Genomic DNA, 18,194 nt, shown 5'->3' with positions numbered 1-18,194 from the left:
ATGAGTCTGAAACTACTTCGAGGACAATTTCAAAGGAAACTTGCGAATAAAGCAAAAATAGACTTTCGAAAATGCGGATTTAATACGTCACGCGGCGTAAACTACAAGGATCCCTCGAAAGAGCTGTAATCGAACTCAGCAAAAAAAACTTTGAAAAAGACCAACTATATTTCGTACATCATATGACATCACATCACATACACAAAATTTGATTAAAGACAGAAAGAAATTCTGCCCCAAATCGCACCCTAACTGCGAGCCGTATAGGAGTTCCATCACTACATAGTATAAAACAAAGTCGCTTTCTCTGTCCCTATATCTTTAAATCTACGCAACGGATTTTGATGCGGTTTTTTTTAAAAGATAGTGTGATTCAAGGGGAAGGTTTGTGTATATAATACATGAACAATATAGTAAAGAAACACTGATAATTTTAGAAGTTTGCGATGTGATGTCGTATATAAACAAATTCTGTAGTATATTTAGTATCAGTATTGCACCCGTGCGAAGCCGGGGTGGGTAGCTAGTTGATTATAATATTCGACTGTGATAATTACATAAACATAACCAAATTACGGAAGGTGACTCAAATATCCAAATAACCTATAAATAAAAGATTCGACCGAGTATCGCTAACGTGCTCCTCAGAATTGTTCCGTTCCCTTCCGTTCCGTTACTTTGTCATGGATCCTGTGCTCAGAACCTTACCAAACTTTCACCAAATTACCCTTGAAGTATATATTTTATAATAAAAAAAAAATTATCAAAATTGGATAACGTGATTTTCAGTTATTCACCTATTTGTCGCGCATATACATAATGCAAATTTAAGACTTATGTCGTTTTCACATGGATACCATAATCGGAAAAAAAAATAAAAAAAATGGGACCCCACGGGAAGCACTACCTTTCAAACAAAAAAAAAATTATCAAAATCGGTCCACCCAGTGAAAAGTTATGAGGTAACAAACAAAAAAAAAAAAAAAAAAAAAAAAAAAAAAAAAAAAAATACAGACGAATTGATAACCTCCTCCTTTTGGAAGTCGGTTGAAAATAAGAAATAGTGTTACATGCCAGTATTCAATGCTATGCCATATAAAAAAATATTTATTACAGTTTTAGAAATTATTGATCAATCAATTACAATAATATTTGTATACAATAAAGTAAATTCAATAGCCCCTGCTATATTCATAATATGCAATAGTAATGTGATATAAATTATGATATACAATCAAATGTCATATGACCGTATTAAAGGCTAAGGTTACTCTCGTAACACGATCTTGTAAGATTATAATTTGATGTAGTATATCTTTTATATAACATTTAAAAATTGATTGATAGTAGCAATGTTACTTTTCAAAATTTTATACAATATGATATTTCTTAAGTTCATTTTTGTTGCTTAAATTTTGTCACTAACCTGTGAATATTTATGGTTTGTTGATTATAGCCATTAAATTTTAAAGGCGAAGAAACCGTATATAGTTTGTGAAACACAGAAATAATAAAATAAAATATGATATTATTCACAAAAATAAAGTTAAACAATAAATATTTTAATAACACTTTATTAACAAAATTCATTAATAAGTTTTATTTATCCAAGATAATTTAAGTATCGCAATAGTTTTTTCAAGAGTTAATAATATCACCACCTTGATGCATGACTTATATTTATGAATCTTATCAAAATTTAATTAAAATATTATATAGGATAAAGTTAATGTTAGTAAAATTAATTAGGGTCATTTTATAAGTATATATAGGGTATCGGAGAGTGAAACAAGTCTCAGTAACCTATATAGTTAGTCATTATCAGCCCACTGCTGTCCATTGCTGAACATAGCGTCACAACAACAACAGCCTGTAAATTCCCACAGCTGGGCTAAAGGCCTCCTCTCCCTTTAAGGAGAAGGTTCGGAACATATTCCACCACGCTGTTCCAATGCGGGTTGGTGGAATACACATGTGGCATAATTTCTATGAAATTTATCACATGCAGGTTTCCTCACGATGTTTTCCTTCACCGCTGAGCACGAGATGAATTATAAAGACAAATTAAGCACATAAATCAGCGGTGCTTGCCTGGGTTTGAACCCGCAATCATTGGTTAAGATGCACGCGTTCTAACCTCTGCTTTGCTTTGCTCGGTAAATATAGTAAGTACTGTAGCTTAAGTTAACAATTCAGAGAAATTAGTGTAAATAGTTAATAGTTCTATAGGGAATTTCACTTATAGTAATCTAATTATAAGCATAATACTGATTATTTATAATCATTATTTTTTTTAAATAAACAATCATAAAATGATCGATCATCCAAAAATGAGCATTCAATTGCTCACCTATAAGAATGGAATCGAACCCGGGACCTCGGAGCAGTGTACCCATTTTCATTTTCACCGATGTACACACTACTCGACCATAGAGGTCGTCAAAAGGCGAACATTCGCGGGTGACTGATTGCAAGTTGCATGGTAATTTTTATTAATCTCGTCTTATACAATATGTTAAGAAAAATTGTTTCCCTGATCAGCTTCGATTTCTTGCGATAGCCGGGCCTGGGCTAGTTATCGACCTTCGGTCACAAATTAATGTTTAATAAAATCACGTCTCACAAGTTCGAACTAAAAACGTGATAGGAAGTCGAATGAATCTTTAGTTATAAAATATAGTTGCCTTGGAAAGACGACGTCGAAGAAAAACAATAAGGTCAACTTTGACAGTAACATTTTTTTCTTTTTCATGTTAACCCGAAAGGTTATAATCAAAAAAGGTTTTAATGGTCATTACGAGAATGTATAATCGACTTAAGAAAGTAGATTTATCAGAGTCAGATCTTAAGATGAGATTATTTTTTCGTACCTTTGATCAAAATAAATTGCTCAAAAATCATCATGACTCCCAATCTCTGAAGGAATTAAAAAGTTTAAGGAGCCTTTGATATTCCGAAATTATAATCGTGTAACTTGATTCGATTATATAAAGTACCTGGGCGATCAAGCCTTGGTTAACTTGACTACTTTTATCTATATATATTTCTTTGAAAGAAATTTATTTTTTATTACACACTAGCTGAACCGACGACTTCACACTAACGATTTTTTTTAAACTTTACCAATAGCACATAAACATTTTGTCCCCTTGAAGGTTAAATGAAATGAAATCTTTCCCCAGAACTCAAACTTCCACCACACCAAACTTCATCTAAATTAATTAATTGGTTTTGCATGAAGTGGTAACAAACAGAGTTACATTCTCGTTTATAATATTGGTATAGTTTGATTACTCTGAAAAAAATATATCTGACATAAACTTTAAAATATAAATTCAATGTAAAATGGTTATTGAGACGTTTATGAAATACAAAAAATCAATTTATAAATATTAAAAAAATAGTTATAATCAATATTAATAGAACATTAAGCAGCTGGATTGAATCTGTTTCAGCTGAACCAGTAGTGGCGTAATAATCTAATCTAAACTATCTTCAAGTACCCTCAATACAGAAATAGACCCAAAAAAAAACATATATACTCGTACAGGAGTCGTACATTATATTCGCATTTACGTTCGATTTCCGATTTCCTAAGATTCGTTTGCGTTTATTGGTCTTGAAAAATAATTCTCTAAAATTTATTATAACGTAACTAAAACAGACTATTATTATTATCACTAAATCCATTACGAGACATATATGTAATACAATCATTCACATAGTCGTTCAGATATCGTAAATCAAGACCATGCAGGAGACAGTGCCATCTTACGCAAGCGCCCTACTTTCCTGAACTTGAGCAAGACATGTGGGTGAATCAAAGTAAGGTTCGGTTCGGCTATTGGAACGAGAGATCTAATTTGCATTTAGGAAAATTATTTATACCAACATTTTTTATTTCAAGTAATATCGACTCAAGTTGTTAGTAATACAAAACTTCATTTAATAACTTAATTGTCTATGTAAGTATTTAACCTAAGGCTATATAATAATAAAAATATGAATCTTTAGAAATGCGAATCACCACTGCGCCATTCCGTTAAAAATAGCGTAGCAGTGACCCACTTATGTTTCAGGATGCTGTTGGTAATGCACCGCACTCGGCACACCAGGACACTACATCTTTACTATTATACTATCATCTGGACTAAAGGACAGTTTCTCAAAATTCCATCCATAAAAGACTTGACTTGACTTAGTTGGAGCTGGAGACGCATTGCAGACAATGTAGGAAACATTGCTACTGTTATAGGACTCAGGAGTAGGTTTATATCATTGGTGACAATTACCTTATAAATTAAAAAAGGTTAAGAATTTCAGACAATTTAGTGACTATATTCGTTTTTTATAAATTACAATATAATACAGTTATTTCTTAATTTACTTACAATATCAACTTACCAAATATTGTGACGTAAAAAATGTAAAATAGTATTGTTGTATTCCAGTTTGAAAGGTAAATTGAGCCACTGTACAGGTACAAGGGACTTAGATGTAAGAGAACGTCAATATTTCTTACATTTCCGATGTCAATCTACTACATGACGTATGATTTGTACTGAGTGAACACGTAAATCACTAAGATATAGATAACGTTAATATAATTTTTAATACTATTATAGAAATCATAAAATTGATATAATCTTTATATTACTGTGCAAATAATAATTATAAAAAAAATCAATAGATATATAACACGATTAATGCTAAAACTGTTACTGATTACGAGAATTACATTTTTATCACCAAATTTTGTCATCCATATCTACCATTTAATCATCACGCACTTTACATTCATCACACATGTCAATTAGTCTAGTTTGTTTTTACTTTATTTTTCTTACATAATAATTTTGATATCAATCTGAATACAAATATAAATACTATAATTAATAACATTAAAGCAATAAATACTATTGATAGTAAAAATAAGACTATTTCTATTTCTAAATACTGAGCGTATGGAACATTGGCCGATGGTGCACGGAGATGTCTGGCGCCGCCGTGTCTCACTACATATTCGATCCACCATATAGATCGCTGTAGTGGAGTTTCTGGTTGATCACGCATTAGTTCACGAAGCTTGATAAGATTTTGACGATAACTGAAAATAACGTACATTTTAGTTATGTGTAGTAAAAGCTGGTAAACATGTCTCACTTCGATTCGTACTATCACGCTGCTCTAATGCGGATTGTCAGGTACACATGTAGCGCGTGGTAGAAAAACATCGCGTGAAACGCATGACCTTTTCACGTGATGTTTTCCTTCACTGTCGATCGCGAAACTAGTAATAATTATAAATGCAAAAATAATTTGGATTTGAGTCAACAATTTTCAATTAAGAATCACTTATTACACGATTCTAATGGATAATGAAAGGTTTAAAAAAATATTTTAAATAAAAAAATATTTCTCTAACTCATACCACATAAAATTTGGTGTAATAATAATAATTAATAATGAAGGCACTCATAGGTTTAACAATAAAATAAACATAATCGTAAAAAATAAAATACCTTTTCCACTATTTTACCATGTGTTCTTGTTAGATTTATGTAAGTACCAATTAAGATTTTAGTAACATGAAACTAAACAAATATTTTGTGTACACCAGTTGAAAATAATTATTATCTAACCAAAACATTCCTAATATATGGTGATATTTAAGCTTATTTATGCTTGTTCCATTCCAAAAATAACGCATCAGTCAAAGTAAAGTACGAGTATATTACCTAATGAAATTATGCCTAAGATGGCTAGTTTTTTTTTTAATACATTTGCATATATAACCTTTAAATATCTTCAAGATCCCGCATTAAGACAAAATAGACTACATGATTATTTAACAAAATTTTTTGGTAATATTGTAGAGCTGGAAATATTTTTACATTCCCAAAATTCTGGGTAAGAGTAAAAATAGTAAAATATATTATTTTTCCAAGAAATATAAAGTAAATAAAATCAACGTGGAATAGACTACGAGTATTAAAATCCAATTAATCTAAATAATATTTACCTTTCGTCATTTATAACTGTTTCGATAGCGTTTTTGAATTTGTCTTCAGTTAAGGTTCCAATGTCAAGGTTTATACCGATTCCATGCTTCTCATATTTTTCAGCGTTATACCATTGGTCTCCTAACATTGGTAGAGCAACTAGAGGTACTCCTGCAGTTATGGCCTCATCCGTAGATTGAAGTCCAGCTTGTGTCACAAATAGTTTTACCTTAGGATGCCCTGTAAAGATACTACATTTTTGACAACGAAGATACTTCACATTCAATTATTCATAATTATCGTTTAAAATACGTACTTAGTAGATCAGACTGCGGTAACCATTTAGATATTCTAATGTTTTTTGACTTTACTGGCAGCTCATCTTTGTCCCATTTCCATAAGATATTATAAGGTAACTTGGATAGGACATTTGCTATAAGTTTTACCCTTTCTTCGGGCATCATGCCCGACAACACATTTGTACCAAAGCTGACGTATATGACACCATGTTCCGATGAATCCAAATACGACTTGATATCCTTTATATATAGAAAAATTTACATTATTTCTCAGAACAAATCACAACTTAATATAAAAAAATAAAATCCCAACATAACAGACCTCTGGTAATTCTTTTTCAGGCAACTGATGAATACCACCCATATACACAACACCCGGCGGCACAGGCTGATTGTCTGCCCAAATAGGATTGATATTTAAAAACAACATATGAACATTTTCATATAATTTACTATGAGGTGGCACATCTGGGCCAAAGTGCTTTTTCAACATTTCATGTTCATCAGCTTCACCCAAATAGTTTGCATATTCAAATGAATAATGTATATACAAATTGTGTAATTTTTCCCAGAAAGTCAGGTTGTAAATTTTTTGTTGCAATGCCGAAGGATACAAAATAGGATGTGTTGGTGAACCCATGACGTCATGATTATTAAAAATAGCACCAAAAGAACTGACTAAAATAGTCGGCGCTTTAAATATATGCGAATAAACAAGCGCAGGACGAATGACAGCTTCTATTAGCACGACATCAAATTTATTATTCTTATTCGAAAGTAACTCTTTCACTTCAGGTGTATTAAGCTGTCCAAGAAAAATGTGAGCGAATAATTGATTCGCTTGTCTAAATTCTGTAAATTTTGGCATTGATTTCTGATCAAACTTGAAGTTATTTTGCAACACCTTTCGCCAAATTGAATAAGATATGTCGTGGGTATCTATTTCTGTTAGATTAGCAGGAGCTTTTCCTTTGGGGTAAGCTGGATCTGTCGTTATTATGGTCACTTCATGTCCTCTTTTAGCTAGTTCTTGAGTTAATTTACGAAACACCACTTGGTGGCTTATAGATGGCATCGGAAATATGCCTAATATTTTCGCTGATTGCGTTACCGTTAACAAATACGTCAAAATAAATATTGATGTCTTTAAAATCATTTTCAATTAGAGCACAATTGTCAGACGACTAAACGGTTTAAATAATTACACAAAAGTAAATCCATTTTATGGAACTGTTATCTTTTGATAGCGTATTGTGTAACAGATAATCTCACTATTTGAGTTTACCCGATAATTATTCTTTTTTTTCCAGTTGCATAATATAATCAAATGGTATATGAGACCGAAATTTAGATAAAGAAGACATCATACCATCAATGCTCGGCCAGCATGTAGCCTTAATTACAATATCACACTAACCATTCAAACTGGATAATCCTGTAAAAAGCCATAGCAATTTTACTGGTAGAATATAAAGTATTTCAAATATTTTTAGATCATCAAATATTTAAATTCTTATCAGTTATAATACGGTTGGTCACGATAACATATTTTCGAGACAACAAATTAGGGTAAATAATCTTGATGACTAGATGCAATCAGTTCTTGTGATATGACAATAAAGCCTGGCTTCATTTTTATTGGCTTGAAAGACTGAGTTTTAAATACAATAAATAAGATAGCGTTTTGAGTTGATGAAAAAATATGGGCGGTCTACAAAAAGGTAAAGGTTACAATTTTAAAATACTACCATCGAGTACATATTTTAAAATTAAAACATAAATAATTACTGGACTACGATGTGGTGACGTTGGTGATGGGTTTGACTTCAATATATTTATTTTATGTTACTGATTTTTCTTGTACCACAATTGTTTTTTTAGTTTACCTCATTTTTGGCTATCAGGTAATGTGTGTTTGGCCGGGGATTTCATTTGAGGTAAAAATAAATATTGATGACATTTTACGTTTTCTCCGTTACAACAGATATTTTGATTTAAAAAAAAATGAATTGATACCACACTGCATGGTTCTTGCTTTACTTGCCAAATATTCATTATTCTATGTATTACTAAGGTAATAAGTTTAAATTTTAGTTTGTTCATTTCGGTTTCAATCAAAAATTACAAAGTTTCATTTTTAATTGTGGGCATGGGCATTTGTTAAAACGGGCAACATTTGTCCATCTCGGCCCGAGGCTAATCAACGGCGCCACCGCTCTCGGTCGCCTCCTTCTACTGTGCCGATTATTCTGGCGTAGTGAGGTCGATGGCGCTGTACGGTGCCCCGATCTGGGTCGACGCCCTCACCGCTGACAATCGGGTCCTGCTGCGGAAGCCGCAGAGGGTTATAACGGTGAGAGGAATCAGAGGGTACCGCACGGTATTGTAGACTAGGGTGACACTTCTCGTGAGCGATCCACCCTGGGAGCTCCAGGCGGAGGTCCTCGTGGAGGTGAACCGATTCTGGGTAGAGGCAGGTGGCCGTGGCGACCATCCAGGATCGGCGGAGGTCGGCCGGATCAGGGCTCTAGCCCAGCAAGCCCTGATCATCCGATGGCAGGAGACAGTGGAGGCGATCCGTCCCCACTTGAGTCGCTGAGTCGAGAGGAAGAAGGGCACACTCACCTTCGGAATGACACAGGTACTTACCGGGCACAGATGCTTCGGTAAGTACTTTCACGAAGTAGCGTGGTGGTGGGGGGATGTGTCATGAGGAGAGGGTGCCGCTGGTTTTTAGTGGACATTCTATTGCACCTGGGCGCAATCACCGTTCAGGCCATCGGGGAGCTCCATATATCCCCCTCCCACTTCAATTCCAAGTGGGGGAAGCGCGTAACGCATTTTGCCAGCGAGACAAAAGGGGAATATCGTCCAACATCTATACGGACGGATGGTATATCAGTGTCATTCATTTGTGCTCTTCGGGAGCAGGGTCATATGATTTTAGTAATATGCCCCATTTAGCAGACCTTTAGATCTATATCAACATCTACATTGTAACGCAACATCCCCTTGGCCCCAACAAAATAATATTTCTAGCTTCTCTACAGAACCTCTTTCATTTGACCCTCATATTACATAAGTGCTTAAAAAAATAACTATTCTGCCATCTCGAATGTTCCACCATATGGAATATATAATTTCATTTGATACCTATATTGTAGAAGTGCATAAAAAGTAACTATTCTGCCATCTTTGATGATCCGCCATATTGGATTTAGAATAACGTCACATTACTTTTCGAGTCACACTCAACAAATCCTTTCATTTAATACCCATTTTGTAGAAATGCATTGAAAATGACTGTTCTTTCATCTTTGATCGTCCGCCATATTTAATTTAGAATGACGTCACACAACTAATCGTGTATTGTCACCCAATTTAAACGTGCATACAAAATTTCAGCTTAATCGTTTGAGAGTTAATCGGGTCGCAAGATTCCAACCGAACATCCTTACATACATATATTGCAAATTAAATAAAAGCTTTTAAAATATTACCATCATTAGATCCAAGACATATATGTATGTCATACAATCATACACATAAGTCGTTGAATGAATAAATAATCTCTTTGTGGTAGTTCAAGAAAAGGTGGTCACATTTTCTTGCCTCATCGAAAATTTCTAGATTCATCCACGTTAAATATTCGGATATGGCATACAATACTTGTAGGGAACTGGTAGTTCATTTAAAAATGGTCTTAGATTTGCGACTTCAAAGACATCTTAAGGAGTCATTCTAAAGAAAAGTCGATGGAAACGTTCATAGTCTAGAAGTTTAGGATATGGACAACTTTCTATACGAGTCTACACTTCGTTGGAGAGAGTAAACTATAAACTTTACCTTGGACAACATGCTCAACCATATTCTTTGCTATTAGTCCCACCGTATTCTAAGGGCATAAGGTTGATAATGGTATGTTGAATGGACTTTGAAGTCTGTTTTACACTGGACGATGTCTCTCAATTGTGTGGATTAACATCTGGCATGAATGTGAAAATTATATTAGTGTGTGATGACATTGAGCCGGTGTGCGTGTGGACCAGAAAACTGATGAAAATTTAATTGCTTTTGTGTGTTAAGGTTGGAACGAATTGTTACGAATGAAATTGTTTTTTATCCTTAAATAAACTTGTTTAAAATTTTGCTTTAGCCATCCCAACATCAAGATTTTTAAAATACATATTATTTGTTGCTGGGTTGATCCAACCTTTCCATAATAAAATCATATGAAAAATACCAGAGAATAAATGTTCAAAATCATGTTTAAAATAAATATGCATCAGATAATTTAGAATACATGCTTGAGGATTAATAGGACGTTTTTTGTTTAACAAGTGGGAAATGCGTTTAGGCATGCCGCGTTTAGGTATGGGAAAATTACAAAAATAATTTTTAATGTAACATACTAAACATTGGAAGATCTTCACTGGACTTCGCTGGAGCTAGTCGTTGTAGTTCTTGGAAGACGTGGCCCCTTCAAATACATTTTCTTTTCTTTTTTATATAAATCAATATTGCTAGCGTATTTGTGTATAATTTTTGGTGCAATGTTTTAGTTTCGAACACAAATTGAAATAGTTTGCATAAGATAGTAAACTTTTTAATCAAAACTTTACTGCAATCTAGTGGGCCCTGTTCTCTGCTCTGTTGCTCTTTCATGACCAAACGACCAAACAGAATTTGATAAAAATAGGTATGAAGCAAGCTTGACATCCAAGTTAGGACGAATACTTTTTATACTTAACACCAAACGTTCAAAGCTAAAAATGCGTGCTTCGCTTAAATCTTATCATGAATTTTTATGTCTAGTTAAAAGCATTGTTTCATAAATATTTTTAACACATTATATTTATCAAATATACGAATACATTTTATAGTTAAATCATAAATTTCTATAATCATTACAAGAACTTCAAACTCCAAACAAGCCGGCTACATTTAATTTCTAAGGAACATCATTAACTCTATTACTTAGTTATTTACTACTCGTGTAAACTTGAATACCAATTTAACTTTGCTTTCAAAGTTATCAAGTGATTACTTTAATTGTATATTGTTTGTATTAATTTTTAGTTACGTAATTAATTCCTGCGCACGTTGCGATCTAAAGTTATACTTGGGCATAAGATTGATACGACATATTATTAGATTTTTGTTTGTCTGTCTACAGATTGCAATAAATACTATTGATTGGATTAATAAGAGTAACTAAGATTGTAATTTTCTACAGATCAACACTTTAAGTAGTTATTTGCATTATAATCCAAATACACAAAATTAATGCTCATTACACCAATACCCTAAATAATAAAAAAAAACATACAACAAAAGTTTATAACAAATGCTTCTCAGAACTCACTCACTCAGAACAGAAAGAGTTTAGAAAGAAGTTTTTATATTTTTAATTTTTTGGTTAGGTAATTGACAAAATCTCTTCCTCTTTTAATATGTAGATATAAAAAATATATTTCGTAAAATAAGATTTCTGGAAATACCATCCTCTGGTATAAAGGATAGTTTACACATATTATTAAATGCAGAATTAAATCTTAGTTGGAGTTGAAGGCGCATTGAAGTCTTAAGAAGTGATTTAAACGATAATGTAGAAAACAATGCAGGTACAAGGGATAAAGATACATATGTATCCTATCCTATAGCTGTTGATGCTTCGGCGATGTAAGGAATCTTTAATATGTCTTACATTTCCAATGTCTATGTACTGTATGTACTGATCACTTATCATCTGTACTGTGTGAAAACGTAAGTCACTAAGATAGAGATAAAATGTATATAATTTTTAATATTATTATAGAAATAACGATAAAGAAACGATTGATGACAAGATCAATGTTAAAACTATTACTGATTACATTTTCATCACCAAATTTTGTCTTCTATATCTATCACCTAAGGATTAGACGATCTATCACTAAGACGCTATTCACATTAATCATAACGAATGAATTAGTCTAGTTTGTTTTTACTTTATTTTTTCTACATAATAATTTTAATATGAATCTGAATACAAATATAAATACTAGAATTAATAACGTTAAAGCAATAAATACTATTGATAGTAAAAATAAGACTATTTCCATTTCTAAATACTGAGCGTATGGAACATTAGCCGACGGTGCACGGAGATGTCTGGCGCCGCCGTGTCTCACTACATATTCGATCCACCATATAGATCGCTGTAATGGAGTTTGTGGTTGATCACGCATTAGTTCACGAAGCTTGATAACATTTTGACGATAACTGAAAATAACATACACTGAAATTATGTGTTTGTTACGTTTACAGCTGGTAAACCAAACTTCTTAATGCCTTATATTTTTGGTGGATTTTTGGTTGATGGTTGGCAGATACACATATAGCGTGGTAGAGAAACATCGTTTGAAACACGTGTTCCTTCGCCGTCGAGCACGAGATGAATAATCAATATATAGCAGAAATAAAAAAGATAAAGATTCACGTTCTAATCATGACTAAACGTTATCGGTAAATTCTTTAAAATACAAAAAACGCTGTTATAATGAGTAAGTCAGTTATTGGTTTAACAATTAAAGTTAACATACTTGTAGAAGATATGCGTTTTTTACCATATCGTTACTGAACAGGTACAGCATATGTTGACAGGTTCTTGTTAGATTTAAGATATTGTCAATTATGTTTTTAGTAACATAAAAATGAAAACGTATTATTTATATACCAGCTTACAATATTAATTTGACAAAGTAGACCCTGATGTGTAATGATGTTTAAGCTTATTTATATGTTTAATTCCAAAAACAGGGTATAAGTGAAAAAAAGGTCGAGTATCGTATTCGTAAATCTAATGATATTAAAGTAAATTTAAATTTTATTTAAATATCTGACATCCCTCCCATTATGACTGCATGATTATTTAACTAAATATGAAATTTTCGGTTATATTGTGGAGTTGGAAATATCTGCATTTTCCCAAAATTCTGGGAAGGAGAAAGAACAGTGAAATATGTTATTTCCATTAAATATACAAATACATAAAATCAATATGGGACACAGAAAGTTAGAGTATTAAAATTTAATTAACTATATAATATTTACCTTTCGTCATTTATAACTGTTTCGATGGCGATTTTGAATTTGTCTTCAGTTAAGGTTCCAATATCAAGGTTTATACCGATTCCATGCTTCTCATATTTTTCAGCGTTATACCATTGGTCTCCTAACATTGGTAGAGCAACTAGAGGTACTCCTGCAGTTATGGCCTCATCCGTAGATTGAAGTCCAGCTTGTGTCACAAATAGTTTTACCTTAGGATGTCCTGTAAAGATACTCCTTTTTTTTACAACGAAGATACTTCACACTCATTTATTCGTAATTATGGTTTAAAATACGTACTTAGTAGATCAGACTGCGGTAACCATTTAGATATTCTAATGTTTTTTGACTTTACTGGCAGCTCATCTTTGTCCCACTTCCATAAGATATTATAAGGTAACTTGGATAGAACATTTGCTATAAGTTTTACCCTTTCTTCGGGCATCATGCCCGAAAGCACATTTGTACCAAAGCTGACGTAAATGACACCATGTTCCGATGAATCCAAATACGACTTGATATCCTTTAAAAACATTAAAGTAAAGTAACAACCTGCAAATTTCCGAAATTTCCGTTGAAATAAGGCCTACTCATAATATATTCCACCACGCTGTTTCAATGCGGTTTGATTAGTCACATGCAGGTTTCCTCACGATGTTTTCCTTCACCGCCGAGTGCGAGATGAATTAAGCACACATATATATAGTGATGCTTGCCTGGGTTGAACCCGCAATCAACGTTTAAGATGCACGCTTTCTAGCCACTAGGCCAACTCAGCTCTTATCATTTATATACACAAAAAGTTACATTATTTTTTAAAACTAATCACAACTGAATATAAGAAAATAAAAATCCATTACGGCAAACCTTTGGTAATTCTTTTTCAGGTAACTGATGAACACCACCCATATACACAACACCTGATGGCACAGGCTGATTGTCTGCCCAAATAGGATGGATATTTAAAAACAACATATGGACATTTTCATACAATTTACTATGGGGTGGCACATCTGGGCCAAAGTGCTTTTTCAACATTTCATGTTCATCAGCTTCACCCCAATAATTCGCGTATTCATATGAATAATGTATATACAGATTGTATAACTTTTCCCAGAAAGTCAAGTTGTAAATTTTTTGTTGCAACGTCGACGGATACAAAATGGGATGTGTTGGTGAACCCATGACGTCATGATTATTAAAAATAGCACCTAAAGAACTGACTAAAATTGTTGGCGCTTTGAATATATGCGAATAAACAAGCGCAGGACGAACGACAGCTTCGATTAACACGACATCAAATTTATTATTCTTATTCGATAGTAACTCTTTCACTTCAGGTGAATTAAGCTGTCCAAAAAAAATGTTAGCGGAAAATTGATTCGCTCGTTTAAATTGTGTAAATTTTGGGATTGAATTCTGATCAAACTTAAAGTTTTCTTGTAATATATTTCGCCAAGCTGCATAAGACATATCGTGTGTATCTATCTCTGTTAGATTAGCAGGAGCTTTTCCTTTGGGGTAAGCTGGATCTGTCGTTATTACGGTCACTTCATGTCCTCTTTCAACTAGTTCTTGTGTTAATTTACGAAACACCACTTGATGGCTTATAGATGGCATCGGAAATATGCCTAGTATTTTCGCTGATTGCGATACCGTAAATAAGTACGACAAAATAAATATTGATGTCTTTAAAATCATTTTCAATTAGAGCACAATTGTCAGACGACTTAACGGTTTAAATAATTACACAAAAGTAAATCCATTTTATACAATTGTTATCTTTTGATAGCGTATTACGTAGCAGATAATCTTACCGTTTGAGTTTAACTGATATTTTTTTTTCAGTTAGATAATAAGATCAAAATTTAGATAAAGAATACATTATACAAATACATAATCACACAAACCCTTCAAAATAAAACACAGCAATGAATATCACTTGTTCAAATTCGATATTCCTGTAAAATTTATAGTTCTTCAAAGTATAATTTTTTTAGATCATCAAATATTTAAATACATGTCAGTTATATTACAATTGCTGATGATACTGTCTTGATGAGAAAAAAAAAAACAAACAATAGCCTGGACATTTCCCACTGTTGGGCTAAAGCCCCCTCGGCTCTAAGAGACAACGAATTGGGGTAAATAACCTTGGAAATTGAAATGCAATCAGTTCTTTTGATATAACGATACAGACTGAATCAATTTTTTATAGTTTAAAAAGGAAACTAAAATAATTTTGACCTATGTAATAAGTAAGTTTTTAATACAATAAATGAGATAGAGTTTTGAGTTGATGACAAAATTGGCTATCCTATCAAAGGTTTTAATTTTTAGAATACTTGATGGTACAACATAAATAGTTATCGTGGTGGACTACGATGTGGTGACGGGCCAGTCAGCACGGGAAGCTCAACGAAGCATTAGACGTATTTACATATTAATTTTTTGTTACAGATTTATCTCGTACCGCAAATTTTTTCTTAGTTTACCTCATTTTTAGCTATCAGATACTGTGTGTTGGACCGGTTTTGAAGTTTAAATAAATATTTCAGATCCGTAGTTTACAAAAATTTAATAGTGATCTACTAGAGACATCATTTGTATTGTCTCTTGTAAACATTTTTTTAAGACAGTATTACAGAACGTTGTAGATTTAACATCAATGTTTCGAATGCACAAATCGTAAAAGAAATGAATTTTGTCATCACTCGTTCGTTTGACATTCTGGAAGAACGTGTAGCGAATTGCAATGTTTAGTGTTTCACCGATGAACATTCCTTGCATTTAACTGCGATATATATGTAACTACTTTTAGCTTGTACTTTCTATTCGCTACTTTTTCATGACTGATTGCGTATATTATTACAATAGCCAATAGCATAAAAAAACTATAACGATACGTTATGCGGACGAACTTATGGGCCACCAGACGGTAATCATCACTACCGCCCATAGACAATGACTTTGAAAAAAACATTTCTTCCATCGCAAATGTGCCTCCAAATATGGGAACTAAGATGTTATATCCCTTGTGCTTGTTCTTACTGGCTCACTCACCCTTCAAACTGGAACACAACAATAATAAGTATTGTTGTTTGGTAGCGGTGGAATATCTGATGAGTCCCTACCACCAAGTTTGAATATTTGAATAATTTCTTGGATAAAATATTGTCTTATTGCATATAAACAATTTAGAACTGAGGAAAAACGGATTATTTTATTTAAATTAACTATCGCTTTAGAAGAGTTATCGTAATCGATACGGTATTCCCCGTCGGTACTAGAAAGATGTTGATCATATTTCTTTGTACAACATCTCGTATCTGCAAGTTCCGAGAAAATAATTTCATATCCGCTTAGATTGCTCCCTGCGATATATTAGTTGCCTGGAAGTTATTTTATATGATCTCTACAAATTAACTATTGATGTTTCCAAATAATTACATTTTGAATAGATTTCATAGATATAAGAAAATGTTTACTATATTAATACAACTGTATTCAAAGTTTCAAGTATACAAGTATTATTTGCGCTTCAGTCAAAACATGTCAAATACATATGTTGATAACTTCAATATTCATATATGTGTATATGAATCTATGGTTCATATATGTTGTTCCTTCATGGCGAAACGACCGAATTAGAGTTATTATGTTATGAGGCATGTTCAAATTAGAAGAAAGGACAAAGGCTGCTTTTTTTATACCACACCTGACAACCAACATCTAAATGCGAGGGCAGATGGACGATATCTACGATAACGATAGATGATTCGACATTGTGAAATAATTTTAATGGAATATTGGCTCAGATGTTAAGAGGTGAAAAATATTACAAATGTTATACCTTAAAAAGGAACAAAACAAAAGCAAGCATATTTTATGCCTGTATGGTTCCGGTGCACACGAACGCACTACGCACCAAAATTTTAAAGCATAGATAAGATATATATCTGTACTCTATATCTATACTACTATATAAACCTTTAGTCTGTCTGTACACTCAAGTTTTTTTTTGTCGAATTTCATTATAAATCTTAATCTATCTGTCTATCTGTCTATTCGTCCCGCTATAACTCAAGAATGGTTGATCCGATCTTTATAAAAACCGGTTTACAGTAAGAACGTTTATATGTATGATATCTATAGAATCAGTAACTATTTGATCGATCATTATGAAAATTGGCATCCATGTGTATTTTTTCACTGAGAAGGTTTGTAGGCTATCCCCATTGACGTTACTTGCCACCAGGCGCTGCGTTAAATTGACTTCTACATCGTTCAACTAATTGTCATGAAAATTAATATGTACAATTATATTTTTCATGGAGAAACTGATTATTATTATAATTCAGATTCTATGAATCAACTTCTAAACTGATCAACCGTCAATTAAAAAAAAAATAAAGAAGAAAAGAAATTATATATTCAAAAAGTAAATCAACTAACTTTATTTTTGTCATTTGTCAATAATCAAAATAATAACAATTAAAATTATCTCTTTAAGATAAGATATTTATGAATTGTATATACGGGAGGAAGTGATTAGCTATTTTGTTAATAAAAAAGTGAACAACAATCATGACTGGTAAATATACTCAAAACTTACTAATGATGACTTTAACAATAATTCTTTAATTTAAAATGTTAGTCAAATAACCAGTGATTTACTCATACAAATACAGTAGACTTTCAGTATCTAAAGAAAATCGTCAGTTTCTACAAATTTATTTCATGAATAACGTATAAAAGGAGATTGATCGATGATGCAGATACCATGTACCACAACTCGAAA

At 32.6% G+C, this 18,194-nt stretch overlaps 1 protein-coding gene across 1 annotated transcript; it reads right to left on the bottom strand.

The window, feature by feature from the left end:
- Positions 1 to 4,459: 4,459 nt before the first annotated feature.
- On the bottom strand, positions 4,460 to 15,130 carry LOC124539193. The gene is made up of 9 exons (XM_047116491.1): positions 14,261 to 15,130; positions 13,694 to 13,916; positions 13,397 to 13,616; positions 12,292 to 12,565; positions 8,609 to 8,926; positions 6,624 to 7,463; positions 6,319 to 6,541; positions 6,023 to 6,242; positions 4,460 to 5,107 (listed from the first exon to the last, which is right to left on the bottom strand). Exons 1-9 carry the CDS (start codon positions 15,092 to 15,094, stop codon positions 4,819 to 4,821), a joined length of 3,441 nt encoding a protein of 1,146 aa, XP_046972447.1. The 5' UTR covers positions 15,095 to 15,130; the 3' UTR covers positions 4,460 to 4,818.
- Positions 15,131 to 18,194: the final 3,064 nt, after the last annotated feature.

The sequence above is a fragment of the Vanessa cardui genome, chromosome 22 (genome assembly GCF_905220365.1).
Source record: "Vanessa cardui chromosome 22, ilVanCard2.1, whole genome shotgun sequence".
Classification (NCBI taxonomy): Eukaryota; Metazoa; Arthropoda; class Insecta; order Lepidoptera; family Nymphalidae; genus Vanessa; species Vanessa cardui.
Note: the sequence above shows the minus strand (reverse complement) of the source record. Positions and strands in the feature narration are given on the sequence as shown.

What these genes read in the sequence shown, in the direction of transcription:
- LOC124539193 (XM_047116491.1), bottom strand. Translation starts at nt 15,094, where the DNA reads ATGATTTTAAAGACATCAATATTTATTTTGTCGTACTTATTTACGGTA. An exon ending in CTGAAAAAGAATTACCAAAG is followed by an intron (nt 13,917 to 14,260) that starts GTTTGCCGTAAT and finishes ATGTTTTTAAAG; the next exon opens with GATATCAAGTCGTATTTGGA. An exon ending in ACAGTTATAAATGACGAAAG is followed by an intron (nt 12,566 to 13,396) that starts GTAAATATTATA and finishes TGTTATTTTCAG; the next exon opens with TTATCGTCAAAATGTTATCA.